The following is a 13,995-nucleotide window of genomic DNA, read 5'->3' on the forward strand; positions in this document are numbered from 1 at the left end:
GTAGCCCACAACTGGTTCTGTAGCTACCTCAGTGAAAGAAAGCAATATGTAGAAATAAAAAACTCTAACGTCCAGGTATGCAGGTCAGGTACACTACACACACAAAAAAATGATGTTCTTGTTCCTGTCTTTTTCATACTGTTCATCAATGACCTCCCAGAACACACAACAAATGCCAGCTCCTTTCTGTATGCCAATGACACAAATATTTTGATAACCAGTAGAGGTGACATATAATATACAGCACATAATTTTTATCTGTGTGTGCACTACATGAACAAAACTTGGTAATACAAATATAATCTCCAGTAAGGACCCATCTGTATGGAATATTCTTAACAATGATAACTATGGAAAATATGTGGATTATTTCTTAGTAATGTAAATTTTCATTTCTCATTTACTTGTATGTATGAGGGCTATCCACAAAGTACATTACGTTTTCGTTTGTGTCCGTTAGGGGCGGGGCTAGCACGGCCATCTTGGTGTCATGGCATTCTGTCGCTCAGTCGGCATCCTGCCGTGCTAGTGAGAGGTTTGTGCTGTACTCCGTTGAGTTACTGTGACAGTTTGAAATGTCAGCGTTAATTGAAAATGCCGCAAAGTGTGAAGTGCGTGCTGTAATAAGGTTTCTGACTGCAAAAAACTGTACACCGATAGAAATCTATCGGCAGCTTTGTGAAGTGTATGGGGACAACATAATCACTGAAGGTGGAGTGCATCAATGGGTCATAAAATTTAAAAATCACCGAACTAACGTTCACGACGAAGAGCGAAGTGGAAGACCCAGCATAGTGACTGCCGAACTTGTCGAAAAAGTTGATGCCACGATCCGTGAAAACCGTAATTTCACAATAACAGAACTCTCTATGAGTTTTCCACAAATTTTACGAAGTTTGTTGCACGAAATCATTACCGAAAAGCAAGTTTTATGCAATATGGATACCAAAAATCTTGACAGAGATTCACAAAAATCAGCGACTGGCTGCAGAGTTAACGTTTTTGGACGCTTATGAGAAAGATGGCAACTCATTACTCGATCGCATTGTTGCTGGTGACGAAACATGGGTTAAGCATGTGAACTGCGAGACAAAATTGCAGTCAATGCAGTGGGGGCACAGAAATTCCCCCCAAAAACCCAAGAAATACATGCAGACAATGTCGGCAAGGAAGGTGATGGCGACTGTCTTTTGGGACAGAAAAGGTGTGATTTTTGTGGATTTCCTGGAAAGAGGTACTACAATAAACTCTCAAAGGTATTGCCAAACTCTGCACAACCTCAGAAGAGCAATACAAAACAAGCGCAGGGGAAAGTTGGGCTCAAAGATCTTGCTGATTCATGACAACGCCCGGGCCCACATGGCAAATGCCACTTGTGAAGTTCTCGAATCTTTTAAGTGGGAGTTGTTTCCTCATCCGCCATACAGTCCCGACCTGGCACTGAGCGACTTCCACTTATTCCCAGCAATTAAGAAGTGGTTGGCTATGCAGCGTTTTGATGACGACGCACAGCTTCAAGAAGAGGTAACCACGTGGTTGAAGGCACAGGCGGCCGAATTTTACGACAAAGGAATTTCCAAGCTCGTCCATCGCTACGATAAGTGCCTTAATTTAAATGGCAACTATGTAGAAAAGTAGTATTTAAGTGTGGCTTTCATCTGTATATAATAAAAAAATTTCCAATACTTTATTTTTTTTTAATTCCAAAACGTAATGTACTTTGTGGATAGCCCTCATATTTCTACTTAGTAGGATAATTTGAACTATTTTATCTTATAGTCTTATGTTTCTGTCTATATGTCTTATATGTATTCTGCTGCATGAAGTACATTAACCATCACCATCTGTCATCATATGCCATCTTACCATAATTTTTAATTGACTTGTCCTATATCATGATGTGCTTTACTGTACAACACATATGATCTACAGGAATAATAATAAATAAATAAATAATAAATGCCTTTATATAATCAGCTCAAAGTAATGACTGAAATTAAGCGATGGAAAGTGTAAGTAAAAATGTGCTGATTAATTCTATGTAAATCTGAATGTGTGCCTGTAATTTATAATGTAAGTAACTATAAGAATTTTGGGAAAGTTTATGTTTTGTGGATATGGTGTACACAAAGGGATATGGGAGATGAAATTTAATTTATGCTGTAGTCAGGCCATGGTGCCATTTTTTTTGGTCATCAGTCTACTGACTGGTTTGATGCAGCCCGCCACGAATTCCTTTCCTGTGCTAACCTCTTCATCTCAGAGCAGCACCTACAACCTACATCCTCAATTATTTGCTTGACATATTCCAATCTCTGTCTTTCTCTACAGTTTTTGCCCTCTACAGCTCCCTCTAGTACCATGGAAGTCATTCCCTCATGTCTTAGCAGATGTCCTATCATCCTGTCCCTTCTCCTTATCAGTGTTTTCCACATATTCCTTTCCTCTCCGATTCTGCGTAGAACCTCCTCATTCCTTACCTTATCAGTCCACCTAATTTTCAACATTCGTCTATAGCACCACATCTCAAATCCTTCGATTCTCTTCTGTTCCGGTTTTCCCACAGTCCATGTTTCACTACCATACAATGCTGTACTCCAAACGTACATCCTCAGAAATTTCTTCCTCAAACTAAGGCCGGTATTTGATACTAGTAGACTTCTCTTGGCCAAAAATGCCTTTTTTGCCATAGCGAGTCTGCTTTTGATGTCCTCCTTGCTCTGTCCATCATTGGTTATTTTACTGCCTTCGTGACCATCAATCCTGATGTTAAGTTTCTCGCTGTTCTCATTTCTGCTACTTCTCATTACCTTCGTCTTTCTCCGATTTACTCTCAAACCATACTGTGTACTCATTAGACTGTTCATTCCGTTCAGCAGATCATAATTCTTCTTCACTTTCACTCAAGATAGCAATGTCATCAGCGAATTGTATCATTGATATTCTTTCACCTTGTATTTTAATTCCACTCCTGAACCTTTCTTTTATTTCCATCATTGCTTCCTCGATGTACAGATTGAAGAGTAGGGGTGAAAGGCTACAGCCTTGTCTTACACCCTTCTTAATACGAGCACTTCGTTCTTGATCGTCCACTCGTATTATTCCCTCTTGGTTGTTGTACATATTGTATATGACCCGTCTCTCCCTATAGCTTACCCCTACTTTTTTCGGAATCTCGAACAGCTTGCACCATTTTATATTGTCGAACGCTTTTTCCAGGTCGACAAATCCTATGAAAGTGTCTTGATTTTTCTTTAGCCTTGCTTCCATTATTAGCCGTAACATCAAAATTGCCTCTCTCGTCCCTTTACTTTTCCTAAAGCCAAACTTATCATCACCTAACGCATTCTCAATTTTCTTTTCCATTCTTCTGTATATTATTCTTGTAAGCAGCTTCGATGCATGAACTGTTAAGCTGATTGTGCGATAATTCTTGCACTTGTCAGCTCTTGCCGTCTTCAGAATTGTGTGGATCATGCTTTTCCGAAAGTCAGATGGTATATCGCCAGACTCATATATTCTACACACCAACATGAATAGTCATTTTGTTGCCACTTCCCCCAATGAGTTTAGAAATTCTGATGGAATGTTATCAATCCCTTCTGCCTTATTTGACCATAAGTCCTCCAAAGCTCTTTTAAATTCCGATTCTAATACTGGATCCCCTATCTCTTCTAAATCTTCTATCTCATCAGACAAATCTTCACCCTCATAGAGGCTTTCAATGTATTCTTTCCACCTATCTGCTCTCTCCTCTGCAGTTAACAGTGGAATTCCCGTTGCACTCTTAATGTTACCACCGTTGCTTTTAATGTCACCAAAGGTTGTTTTGACTTTCCTGTATGCTGAGTCTGTCCTTCCGACAATCATATCTTTTTCGATGTCTTCACATTTTTCCTGCAGCCATTTCGTCTTAGCTTCCCTGCACTTCCTATTTATTTCATTCCTCAGCGACTTGTATTTCTGTATTCCTGATTTTCCCGGAACATGTTTGTACATCCTCCTTTCATGGTGCCATATAGATTAATATTGAGGAAAAGTAAATATTATGTGGGGGGGGGGGGGACAGAAAATTATACACTACCAGATGAAATTTTCTTAAAGGGTTATTTGTTTATGTGAACAACTTGGCACTTGGAGCCAAATTTTATCCTTTGGGGTATTATTATTATTGAAGTTGAAGTTGTCGGATAATGAAATGAAGTTGGTGTATATGCATACTACTACAGTCATGACGTTACAAGGTTGTCTGAAGCATAGTATAGACTTTGGAAGAATGCAGATGCTTGTATTTAAATATGCATATATATTTGTTCTTATAGCTTTGATTAGCTTCAATTAAGGGCACTGCACAATGGATGGCGGATAATCCAAGAAGAGTTCACATAGCCTGACCAGTAGAAGTCGTAGTGTACTTCACACAGTCTGCTGGCTGTGTACAAACACTTATGGGTAGAAGATCTGCAGTTGGAACAATAGAAATCATCATCAGTGCAACAGCAGGGTTACATTACTATTGAAGTGTGAGGGAAGGACAAAAAATGGGAATAATTAAAAAGTTTATTACTGTGATTATTATTATTATTATTATTATTATTATTATTATTATCACAAGCCCATTAAACTGAAAACCATAGTACTCAGCAGTATGAGTTAATTAAAAGTATAATTATTTCCATGAATTTATGTGTGTAGATACTTATTTTAGATACAAGCTTAACTAAGCATGCTAACTCACCACTAAAAATGTAGCAAATGTGTACTGATATAATCAGAGTCAATAGCATGTTTTTATATTCATCTAGTGCTACATTGCATCTCATTTAGCAGGCTAATGTAACTCAAAGTGGGGGTGTATGACATTACAAGTAAGAGTTATCATATACAGGGTGAATCACCTAAAACATGCACCACAAATATTTCAATAATGGAAGGGACCATAGACAAACAGATTTCAAAGATTGGAATCGTAGGCAGGGGCCCGTTTACGTAGCCCATACATGAGTTTCAGATGTGAATTTATTTTAAAAAGGTACAAATATTTCGATGGACTTACGCTTATTGACAGTATCACAATCGAAGTAGACTAAATTAAAACGTGAATGGTGTTTGTTGCTGGAGTCTAGTGTGAGTAGTTTATGAGATATTGTCATTTGAACATTGTAAACAATGACAGTTGTTTGTTCCATGTTGTAGCATAAATGAATATGAATTTAACATGGATGTGTACGTACAGCTCTATACAGATGTTACTAAGTCTCTGGTGGTGTCGTGTTATTAAATGGGACATTGCCTAGGACAAACAAAAGGAAAACAAAGGTGAATGCAGTATCTCAGTGGGGTCTGACACACAAAGAACCAAAGTCTCCTCACAGCCTGTGGTCAAAATGAACACCACCAGCATCAATACAAGCTTGCAATCTGCCATGCAACAATTACTGCACACTTCTAGCACTTCAGCAGAAATTGCAGAGCAGGTAGCAGTAACATGCTGATTCATATCATCTGGAATTGTTCAAAGAGGTTGAAGAGGCTGATGTTTATTGGGATTTCTTTCAGCATACACAGTACACAAACAAATGGCATACTTCCTACAGTCAGCATAAGACATGAGTGTACCCATTTTTTTCACACTGGGAAATACCATCTTCATCCTACTATGTCCATTATTTCATAATAAGTGACAGGACAGTTGCAATGCAATCGCATTGTACCAAAAATACAATGTAAACAAAAATAACAATGTCATCTAGCATGTAAGTGACAGGATGGAACACACAACTGTCCGTGTTTATAATGTTCACAGCACAGCAACTCATAAACTACTTGCATTAGGCTCCTGCAACAAACACCATCGACATTATCATTATCACTTTTGTTACTTTTGGGGTTTTACTGTCAATAGGCATTTTCCTGTTTAAAAATTTGTAACTGCTGTAAAATATTGCACTTCTGTCAGTGTCTCAAAATCTGTGTATTAGCTGCAAATATGTGCCCTTACCTACAGTTTAATTCTGTGAAAACCACGTGTCAATAGTACCTTCCATGTCCAAAATACTGGTGGTGCAAGTGCTAGGTGATTACCCTCTGTGTACTGTTCACTGGAAAATGAGTATGAATTTAAATCATTTTCCTAGCCGATGTAGCGTGGTGGCTGATGTAAGTAAGGGAGAGGCAGTAGCAAGTAGGCCAGGGGTAGTGGTAGCTGGCAGTGAGTGCCCTGCCTGGATGTCTCTAAACTACTGAGTATCCAGTCTATGTGGCAGCTTGGAAGTGAGCCCACCACAGCAAGAATCTATCAGCACCAATATGGAATATTTGAAACATTCAACAGAAGTTAGCAAAATTAGTTCCAGATAGGCTGTAGCAAATCTGAATACATCACTGAAGTAGTAATAAAAGGATGGTTCCAAAACACTTTTCACCACCAATATAGCACACATAGGAGTAATGTTATTAATATTTGAATATGAAAACTGGTTTTAATAAAGACATTCACAATTACACACTCATATATAAACAAATGATACACCATCAAAAGGAGAAAAAAACAGCAATATAATTATTAAATAAAGGAGAAAATTGTTATGAATGAAATTCCTATTTTAATGTAAGGAATGCCAGAATTGAAATTCTGCGTAACTACACTAACAACCTAGCTGTGGCTAAGTTATTGATAATAGTATGCTTTGTTTTTATATGGATTAATACACTCTTGAGACAGAGATAAAATGATGCATCATGAGGGTTTTACCTGAATGGAATTGGATTCAGCAGATGTGATGTAAATACAGACAAACAAATGATGACAATTTCAGAAAAAAATGGATGATTTATTCAAGAGAAAGAGCTTCACAAATTGAGCAAGTCAAGAATGCAGCTTGGCATTGACTGATAGATGTTGGATGAACTTTTGAGGAATATTATGCCAAACTCTGTACCACTGGCATGCTAGAGTGTCAGAATCCCATGCTGGTCAGAGGACACTGCTCATAACACTTGAAACATTCCAATTGGGGAGAAATCTGCGACCTCACTGACCAAGGTAAGGTCTGGCAAGCATTAAGACAAGCAGTAGAAACTTTTACTATGTGCACACAGGCATTATCTTCCTGAAACATAAGCCCAGGATCAAATGCCATGTATGGCAACACAACAGGATATACAATATTGTCTACATACCACTATGTTGTAAGGGTGCCAAGGATGACAACCTATGAACTAAAATGGCACCCCAGATCATCACTCCTTGTTGTCAGTCCATATGGCGAGTGAGAATCAAGTTCATATCCCACCACTGTCTGGGGAGTCTCCAGACATGTCTTCACTGGTCATCAGGAATCATCACTGAAGACTGAAGACATTCTACTCCAATCAATGAGATTCCAGGTCAAACACGTGTCTTGAGACACCCCAGACAGTGGTGGGATACCAACCTGATTGTTGCCTGCCATACAATCAGACAACCAGGAGTGCCTTTTCGTTTCATAGCAGGACCTCTTTGGTTGTCATGTGTGGTACCGTTACATCTCAGCGGTATCGAAGATATTAATTGCCCCATTTTGTTGTGCTTCAAGGCAAGTCATCCTGGGCTTACATTTCAGCAAGATGATGCCCACCCACACGCAGTTAGAATTTCTACTGCTTGCCTTCTTGCCTGCCAAACCTTGCCTTGGCCATCAAGGTCAACAGGTCCCTCCCCAACTGATAACAATGGGAGCACAATGGGCAGGGCCCTCAAACCATTTTGAGAGTTTGACGATCTAACACATCAATTGGACAGAATTTGGTGTGACATCCCTTGGGAGGACATCCAACTCTATCAAACATTTAAAAGCCAAATAAATGCTGGCATAAGGCCAGATGTGGAATAATCTGTTATTGACTTCCTCGATTTGGGAAGCTCTATCTCTTGAATAAATCATCCAATTTTTTATGAAACTGTAATCATTTATTTGCCTGTACATGTACATCAGATCTACCAGTTTCTATCCCATTTAGATAATTCCTTCATGGTGAATCATTTTTTTCATTAGGGTATATAAAGTTAAATAATAATTATATTATGTTATAAGACCTATGATTGATTAGTCTAGTACTCCAGGGTCATGGAGAAGGGAGAATCTAATTTGACTAGGGTCTGGTAGTTCTGGGTTATAGCACAAAATGTTTTATACATAACATAACTGCAAAAATAAATAAATATATCTAAAAACAAAGATGCTGTAACTTACCAAATGAAGGCGTTGGTACGTTGATAGAGACAATAAAAAACACACAAACACACACACAAATTTCAAGCTTTCGCAACCCAAGGTTGCTTCATCAGGAAAGAGGGAAGGAGAGGGAAAGACGAAAGGATGTGGGTTTTAAGGGAGAGGGTAAGGAGTCATTCCAATCCCGGGAGCGGAAAAACTTACCTTAGGGGGGAAAAAAGGACAGGTTCGCACACACACATATCCATCCGCACATATACAGACACAGGCAGACATATGTAAATGCAAAGAGGTTGGGCAGAGATGTCAGTTGAGGCGGAAGTGGGAGGCAAAGATGTTGTTGAATGACAGGTGAGGTACGAGTGGCGGCAACTTGAAATTAGCGGAGGTTGAGGCCTGGTGGGTAATGGGCAGAGAGAATATATTGAAGGGCAAGTTCCCATCTCCGGAGTTCTGACAGGTTGGTGCCAGTGGGAAGTATCCAGATAATCCCGATGGTGTAACACTGTGCCAAGATGTGCTGGCTGTGCTCCAAGGCATGTTTAGCCACAGGGTGATCCTCATTACCAACAAACACTGTCTGCCTGTGTCCGTTCATGTGAATGGACAGTTTGTTGCTGATCATTCCCACATAGAAGGCTTCACAGTGTAGGCATGTCAGTTGGTAAATCACGTGGGTGCTTTCACACGTGGCTCTGCCTTTGATCGTGTATATCTTCCAGGCTACAGGACTGGAGTAAGTGGTGGTGGGAGGGTGCATGGGACAGGTCTTACACCAGGGGTGGAGCCAGAGGGTAGGGAAAGTGGTTTGGGGATTTCATAGGGATGAACCAAGAGGTTATGAAGGTTAGGTGGATGGCGGAAAGACACTCTTGATGGAGTGGGGAGGATTTCATGAAGGATGGGTATCATTTCAGGGCAGGATTTGAGGAAGTCGTATCCCTGCTGGAGAGCCACATTCAGAGTTTGATCCAGTCCCGGAAAGTATCCTGTCACAAGTGGGGCACTTTTGGGGTTCTTCTGTGGGAGGTTCTGAGTTTGAGGGGATGAGGAAGTGGATCTAGCTATTTGCTTCTGTACCAGGTCGGGAGGGTAGTTGTCGGATACGAAAGCTGTTTTCAGGTTATTGGTGTAATGGTTCAGGGATTCAGGACTGGAGCAGATTCGTTTGCCACGAAGACTTAAGCTGTAGGGAAGCGACCATTTGATATGGAATAGGTGGCAGCTGTCAAAATGGAGGCACTGTTGCTTGTTGGTGGGTTTGATGTGGACGGATGTGTGAAGCTAGCCATTGGATAGATGGAGGTCAACGTCGAGGAAAGTGGCGTGGGATTTGGAGTAGGACCAGGTGAATCTGATGGAACCAAAGGAGTTGAGGTTGGAGAGGAAATTCTGGAGTTCTTCTTCACTGTGAGTCCAGATCATGAAGCTGTCATCAATAAATCTGTACCAAACTTTGGGTTGGCAGGTTTGAGTAACCAAGAAGGCTTCCTCTAAGCGGCCCATGAATAGGTTGGTGTACGAGGGGGCCATCCTGGTACCCATGGTTGTTCCCTTTAATTGTTGGTATGTCTGGCCTTCAAAAGTGAAGAAGTTGTCGGTTAGGATGAAGCTGGCTAAGGTAATGAGGAAAGAGGTTTTAGGTAGGTTAGCATGTGATCGGCATGAAAGGAAGTGCTCCATCGCAGTGAGGCCCTGGATGTGCGGGATATTTGTGTATAAGGAAGTGGCATCAATGGTTACAAGGATGGTTTCCGGGGGTAACAGATTGGGTAAGGATTCCAGGCGTTCGAGAAATTGGTTGGTGTCTTTGACGAAGGATGGGAGACTGCATGTAATGGGTTGAAGTGTTGATCTACGTAGGCAGAGATACGTTCTGTGGGGGCTTGGTAACCAGCTACAATGGGGCAGTCGGAATGATTGAGTTTGTGAATTTTAGGAAGTAGGTAGAAGGTAGGGGTGCATGGTGTCAGTGGGGTCAGGAGGTTGATGGAGTGAGGTGAAAGGTTTTGCAGGGGGCCTAAGGTTCTGAGGATTCCTTGAAGCTCCGCCTGTACATCAGGAATGGGATTACCTTGGCAAACTTTGTATGTAGTGTTGTCTGAAAGCTGACGCAGTCCCTCAGCCACATACTCCCGACGATCAAGTACCTTGGTCATGGAACCGTTGTCCGCCGGAAGAATGACGATGGATCGGTCAGCCTTCAGATCACGGATAGCCTGGGCTTCAGCTGTGGTGATGTTGGGAGTAGGATTAAAGTTTTTCAAGAAAGATTGAGAGGCAAGGCTGGAAGTGAGAAATTCTTGGAAGGTTTGGAGAGGGTGACTTTGAGGAAGAGGAGGTGGGTTCCACAGTGATGGAGGACGGAACTGTTCCCGGCAGGGTTCAATTTGGATAGTGTCTTGGGGAGTTGGATTAGGCAAAGTAATATTTCCAGCAGAGAGTACGAGTGTAGGACAGTAAATCTTTGACAAAGGCTGTTTGGCTGAATCTGGGAGTAGGGCTGGAGGTGAGGCCTTTGGGTAGGACAGAGGTTTCAGACTGGGAGAGAGGTTTGGAGGAAAAGTTAACTACTGAATTGGGGTGTTGTGGTTCCAGATTGTGTTGATTAGAATTTTGAGGTTTTGGGGGGAATGGAGCTGGAAGTGGGAGATTGAGTAGATGGGAGAGACTGGGTCTGTGCGCAATCAGAGGAGGTTGAGGTTTGTTGGAAAGGTTGTGGAGGGTGAGGGAGTTGCCTTTCCAGAGGTGGGAAACCAGGAGATTGGATAGTTTTTTGAGGTGGAGGGTGGCATGCCGTTCTAATTTGTGGTTGGCCTGTAGGAGGATGCTCTGAACAGCCGGTGTGGATGTGGGAGAGAAAAGATTGAGGAATTTATAAGGGATAGGAGTTGACGGGTGTGTTCATTGGCTGAGTTGATGTGTAGGTGAAGGATTAGGCGGGTGAGGGCTATGGATTGTTCAGTTTGGAACTGGTATATGGACTGATGGAAAGAAGGGGTACAGCCAGAGATGGGAACTTTAAGTGTGAGGCCTTTGGGGGTAATGCCAAATGTCAGACAAACCTGAGTAAATAAAATATGGGAGCATAATCTGGCTAGGGCAAAGGCATGTTTGTGGAGGGAATGTAAATAAAACTTAATGGGGTTGTTGTGGGGATGTTGTGAGGATGACATGGTATTAGAAACAGAACCCCAAAAGTGCCCCACTTGTGACAGGATACTTTCCTGGACTGGATCAGACTCTGAATGTGGCTCTCCAACAGGGATATGACTTCCTCAAATCCTGCCCTGAAATGATACCCATCCTTCATGAAATCCTCCCCACTCCATCAAGAGTGTCTTTCCGCCGTCCACCTAACCTTCGTAACCTCTTGGTTCATCCCTATGAAATCCCCAAACCACCTACCCTATCCTCTGGCTCCACCCCCGGTAAGACCTGTCCCATGCACCCTCCCACCACCACCTACTCCAGTCCTGTAGCCTGGAAGGTGTACACGATCAAAGGCAGAGCCACGTTTGAAAGCACCCACGTGATTTGCCAACTGACATGCCTACACTGTGAAGCTTTCTATGTGGGAATGACCAGCAACAAACTGTCCATTCACATGAACGGACACAGGCAGACAGTGTTTGTTGGTAATGAGGATCACCCTGTGGCTAAACATGCCTTGGTGCAAGGCCAGCACATCTTGGCACAGTGTTACACCATTGGAATTATCTGGATATTTCCCACTGACACCAACCTGTCAGAACTCTAGAGATGGGAACTTGCCCTTCAATATATTCTCTCTTCCTGTTACCCACCAGGCGTCAACCTCCGCTAATTTCAAGTTGCCGCCACTCGTACCTCACCTGTCATTCAACAACATCTTTGCCTCCCACTTCCGCCTCAACTGACAATCTCTGCCCAACCTCTTTGCATTTACATATGTCTGCCTGTGTCTGTATATATGCGAATGGATATGTGTGTGTGTGTGTGTGTGTGTGTGTGTGCGAGTGTATACCTGTCCTTTTTTCCCCCTAAGGTAGGTTTTTCCGCTCCCGGGATTGGAATGACTCCTTACCCTCTCCCTTAAAACCCACATCCTTTCGCCTCCCCTCTCCTTCCCTCTTTCCTGATGAAGCAACCTTGGGTTGCGAAAGCTTGAAATTTGTATGTGTGTTTGTATGTGTTTTATTGTCTCTATCAACGTACCAATGCTTTCGTTTGGTAAGTTACAGCATCTTTGTTTTTAGATATATTTTTCCCACGTGGAATGTTTCCCTCTATTATATTCAAAAATATATAAATTCACTCTTTGTGTCAATAGAGTGTATGTGATATGTCACAATGTTTATAGTACATCTAATGTGAAAACATTGGAGAAAATTAACAGGAGTGATAAAGAAGTTAAGAGTTATTGCGATTATGGTTGTATTCACACGACATAGCTAAGGACAGAGGGAGCAGAACATGTTTATGGCCTTTCTTTTGCTGTCACTTGAAGGGGTATGTCTTGTGTGGCCTAGGAGCTATTTACACTAGCATGGTGTGCTTGTAGTTGGACTTTCAGTACAATTTGGGAAGAGTGTTTGATAGAGTGTTACCATAAATGGTTGTGTTGATCTTTATTTTGAGAATCAATTATTAACAAACTTCTGTGAACTGATTAGATATGGGAATTTGTTTAGATTATTGAATCAGTCCACTGACAAAGAATTAAACGGTGCCTGTGTATGTTCTGGTTTCTCCAACTGCGCTACTATTTTGATTCATATTTAATCATCGTATATTAGCAGATCTGTAGAATGACTGTTTCAGATAATTTGTTTTTTTGAGTTAAATAAAAGCCAATACTGAACGTAAGTCTACTGTCAGGGTACATCCTTACCCTATGGCCATTCCCATTTCATTTATTTGATGTTATATGCTGTATTTATTTGTGTTCTATTTTAATTAATTGTGTGTAATGTCACCTGACCCTTACTTAAAGAATTTCTTATAGACATGGTGCAATAGCCCACAACCAGAATCCTACTGTAGCAGATGAGCGGCTAAAAAGTTATTAAGCGGGCACAACCAGATACCTATGAGCAGATGAGTCACTAAAAATTTATTACATGATTGTGTGCTAGACCACCATTTTTTGTTGCGACAAACCAGCTGGTACACTGATGCAGTTACGTGTGGAATTGCAATAGTGACATTGTAGACACAACCACAACAGAGCAATACCTGTGGAAAGGCCAGGCAAATGTGGTTATTGAAGAGGGGTAGCAGTATTTTGAGTAGCTGCAAGGGCATCTATCTAGGTGATGACTGATCTGGCCTGGTAGCTTCAGCGTACATGACATTGCTGTGCTGGTACTGCAAATGACTGAAAGCCAGGGGAAATTACAGCTGTTATTGTTCCTGAAGACCTGCTGCTTTACTGTATGACTAAGTGATGCTAGCATCCTCTTGGGTAAAATATTCCAGAGGTAAAATAGTCCCCAGTTCAGATCCCTGGGCAGCACATACTCAGGAAGATGCTGTTATCAGGAGAAACAACTAGCAATCTATGGGTCGGAGTGTGAAATGTTATATTCCTTAATTCGGTAGGTAAGTGAGAGAATTCAAAAAGGAAAAGGGATAGGCTGAAGTTAAATATAGTGGATATTAGTGAAATTTGTTGGCAGGATTAACAGGATTTTTGGTCGGTGAGTACAGTAAAAAAATATGGGTAATGCAGAAGTAGGTCTAGGAAAATAGGAATATAACATACTGAAGGCATTATTGTAACCAAGATAGATATGAT

General features: G+C 41.4%; 1 protein-coding gene across 1 annotated transcript in view; it reads left to right on the forward strand.

Annotated features, from left to right (window-relative positions):
- The window catches only part of LOC124803099 (polyubiquitin), a 120,747-nt gene that overhangs the window by 42,731 nt on the left and 64,021 nt on the right, over positions 1–13,995 (forward strand). Inside the window, exon 4 of the mRNA XM_047264254.1 lies at positions 76–83. Within this exon, the coding sequence (XP_047120210.1) occupies positions 76–83 (8 nt within the window). The remainder of the gene's footprint in view (positions 1–75; positions 84–13,995) is intronic.

Source organism: Schistocerca piceifrons, chromosome 6, assembly GCF_021461385.2.
Source record: "Schistocerca piceifrons isolate TAMUIC-IGC-003096 chromosome 6, iqSchPice1.1, whole genome shotgun sequence".
NCBI lineage: Eukaryota > Metazoa > Arthropoda > Insecta > Orthoptera > Acrididae > Schistocerca > Schistocerca piceifrons.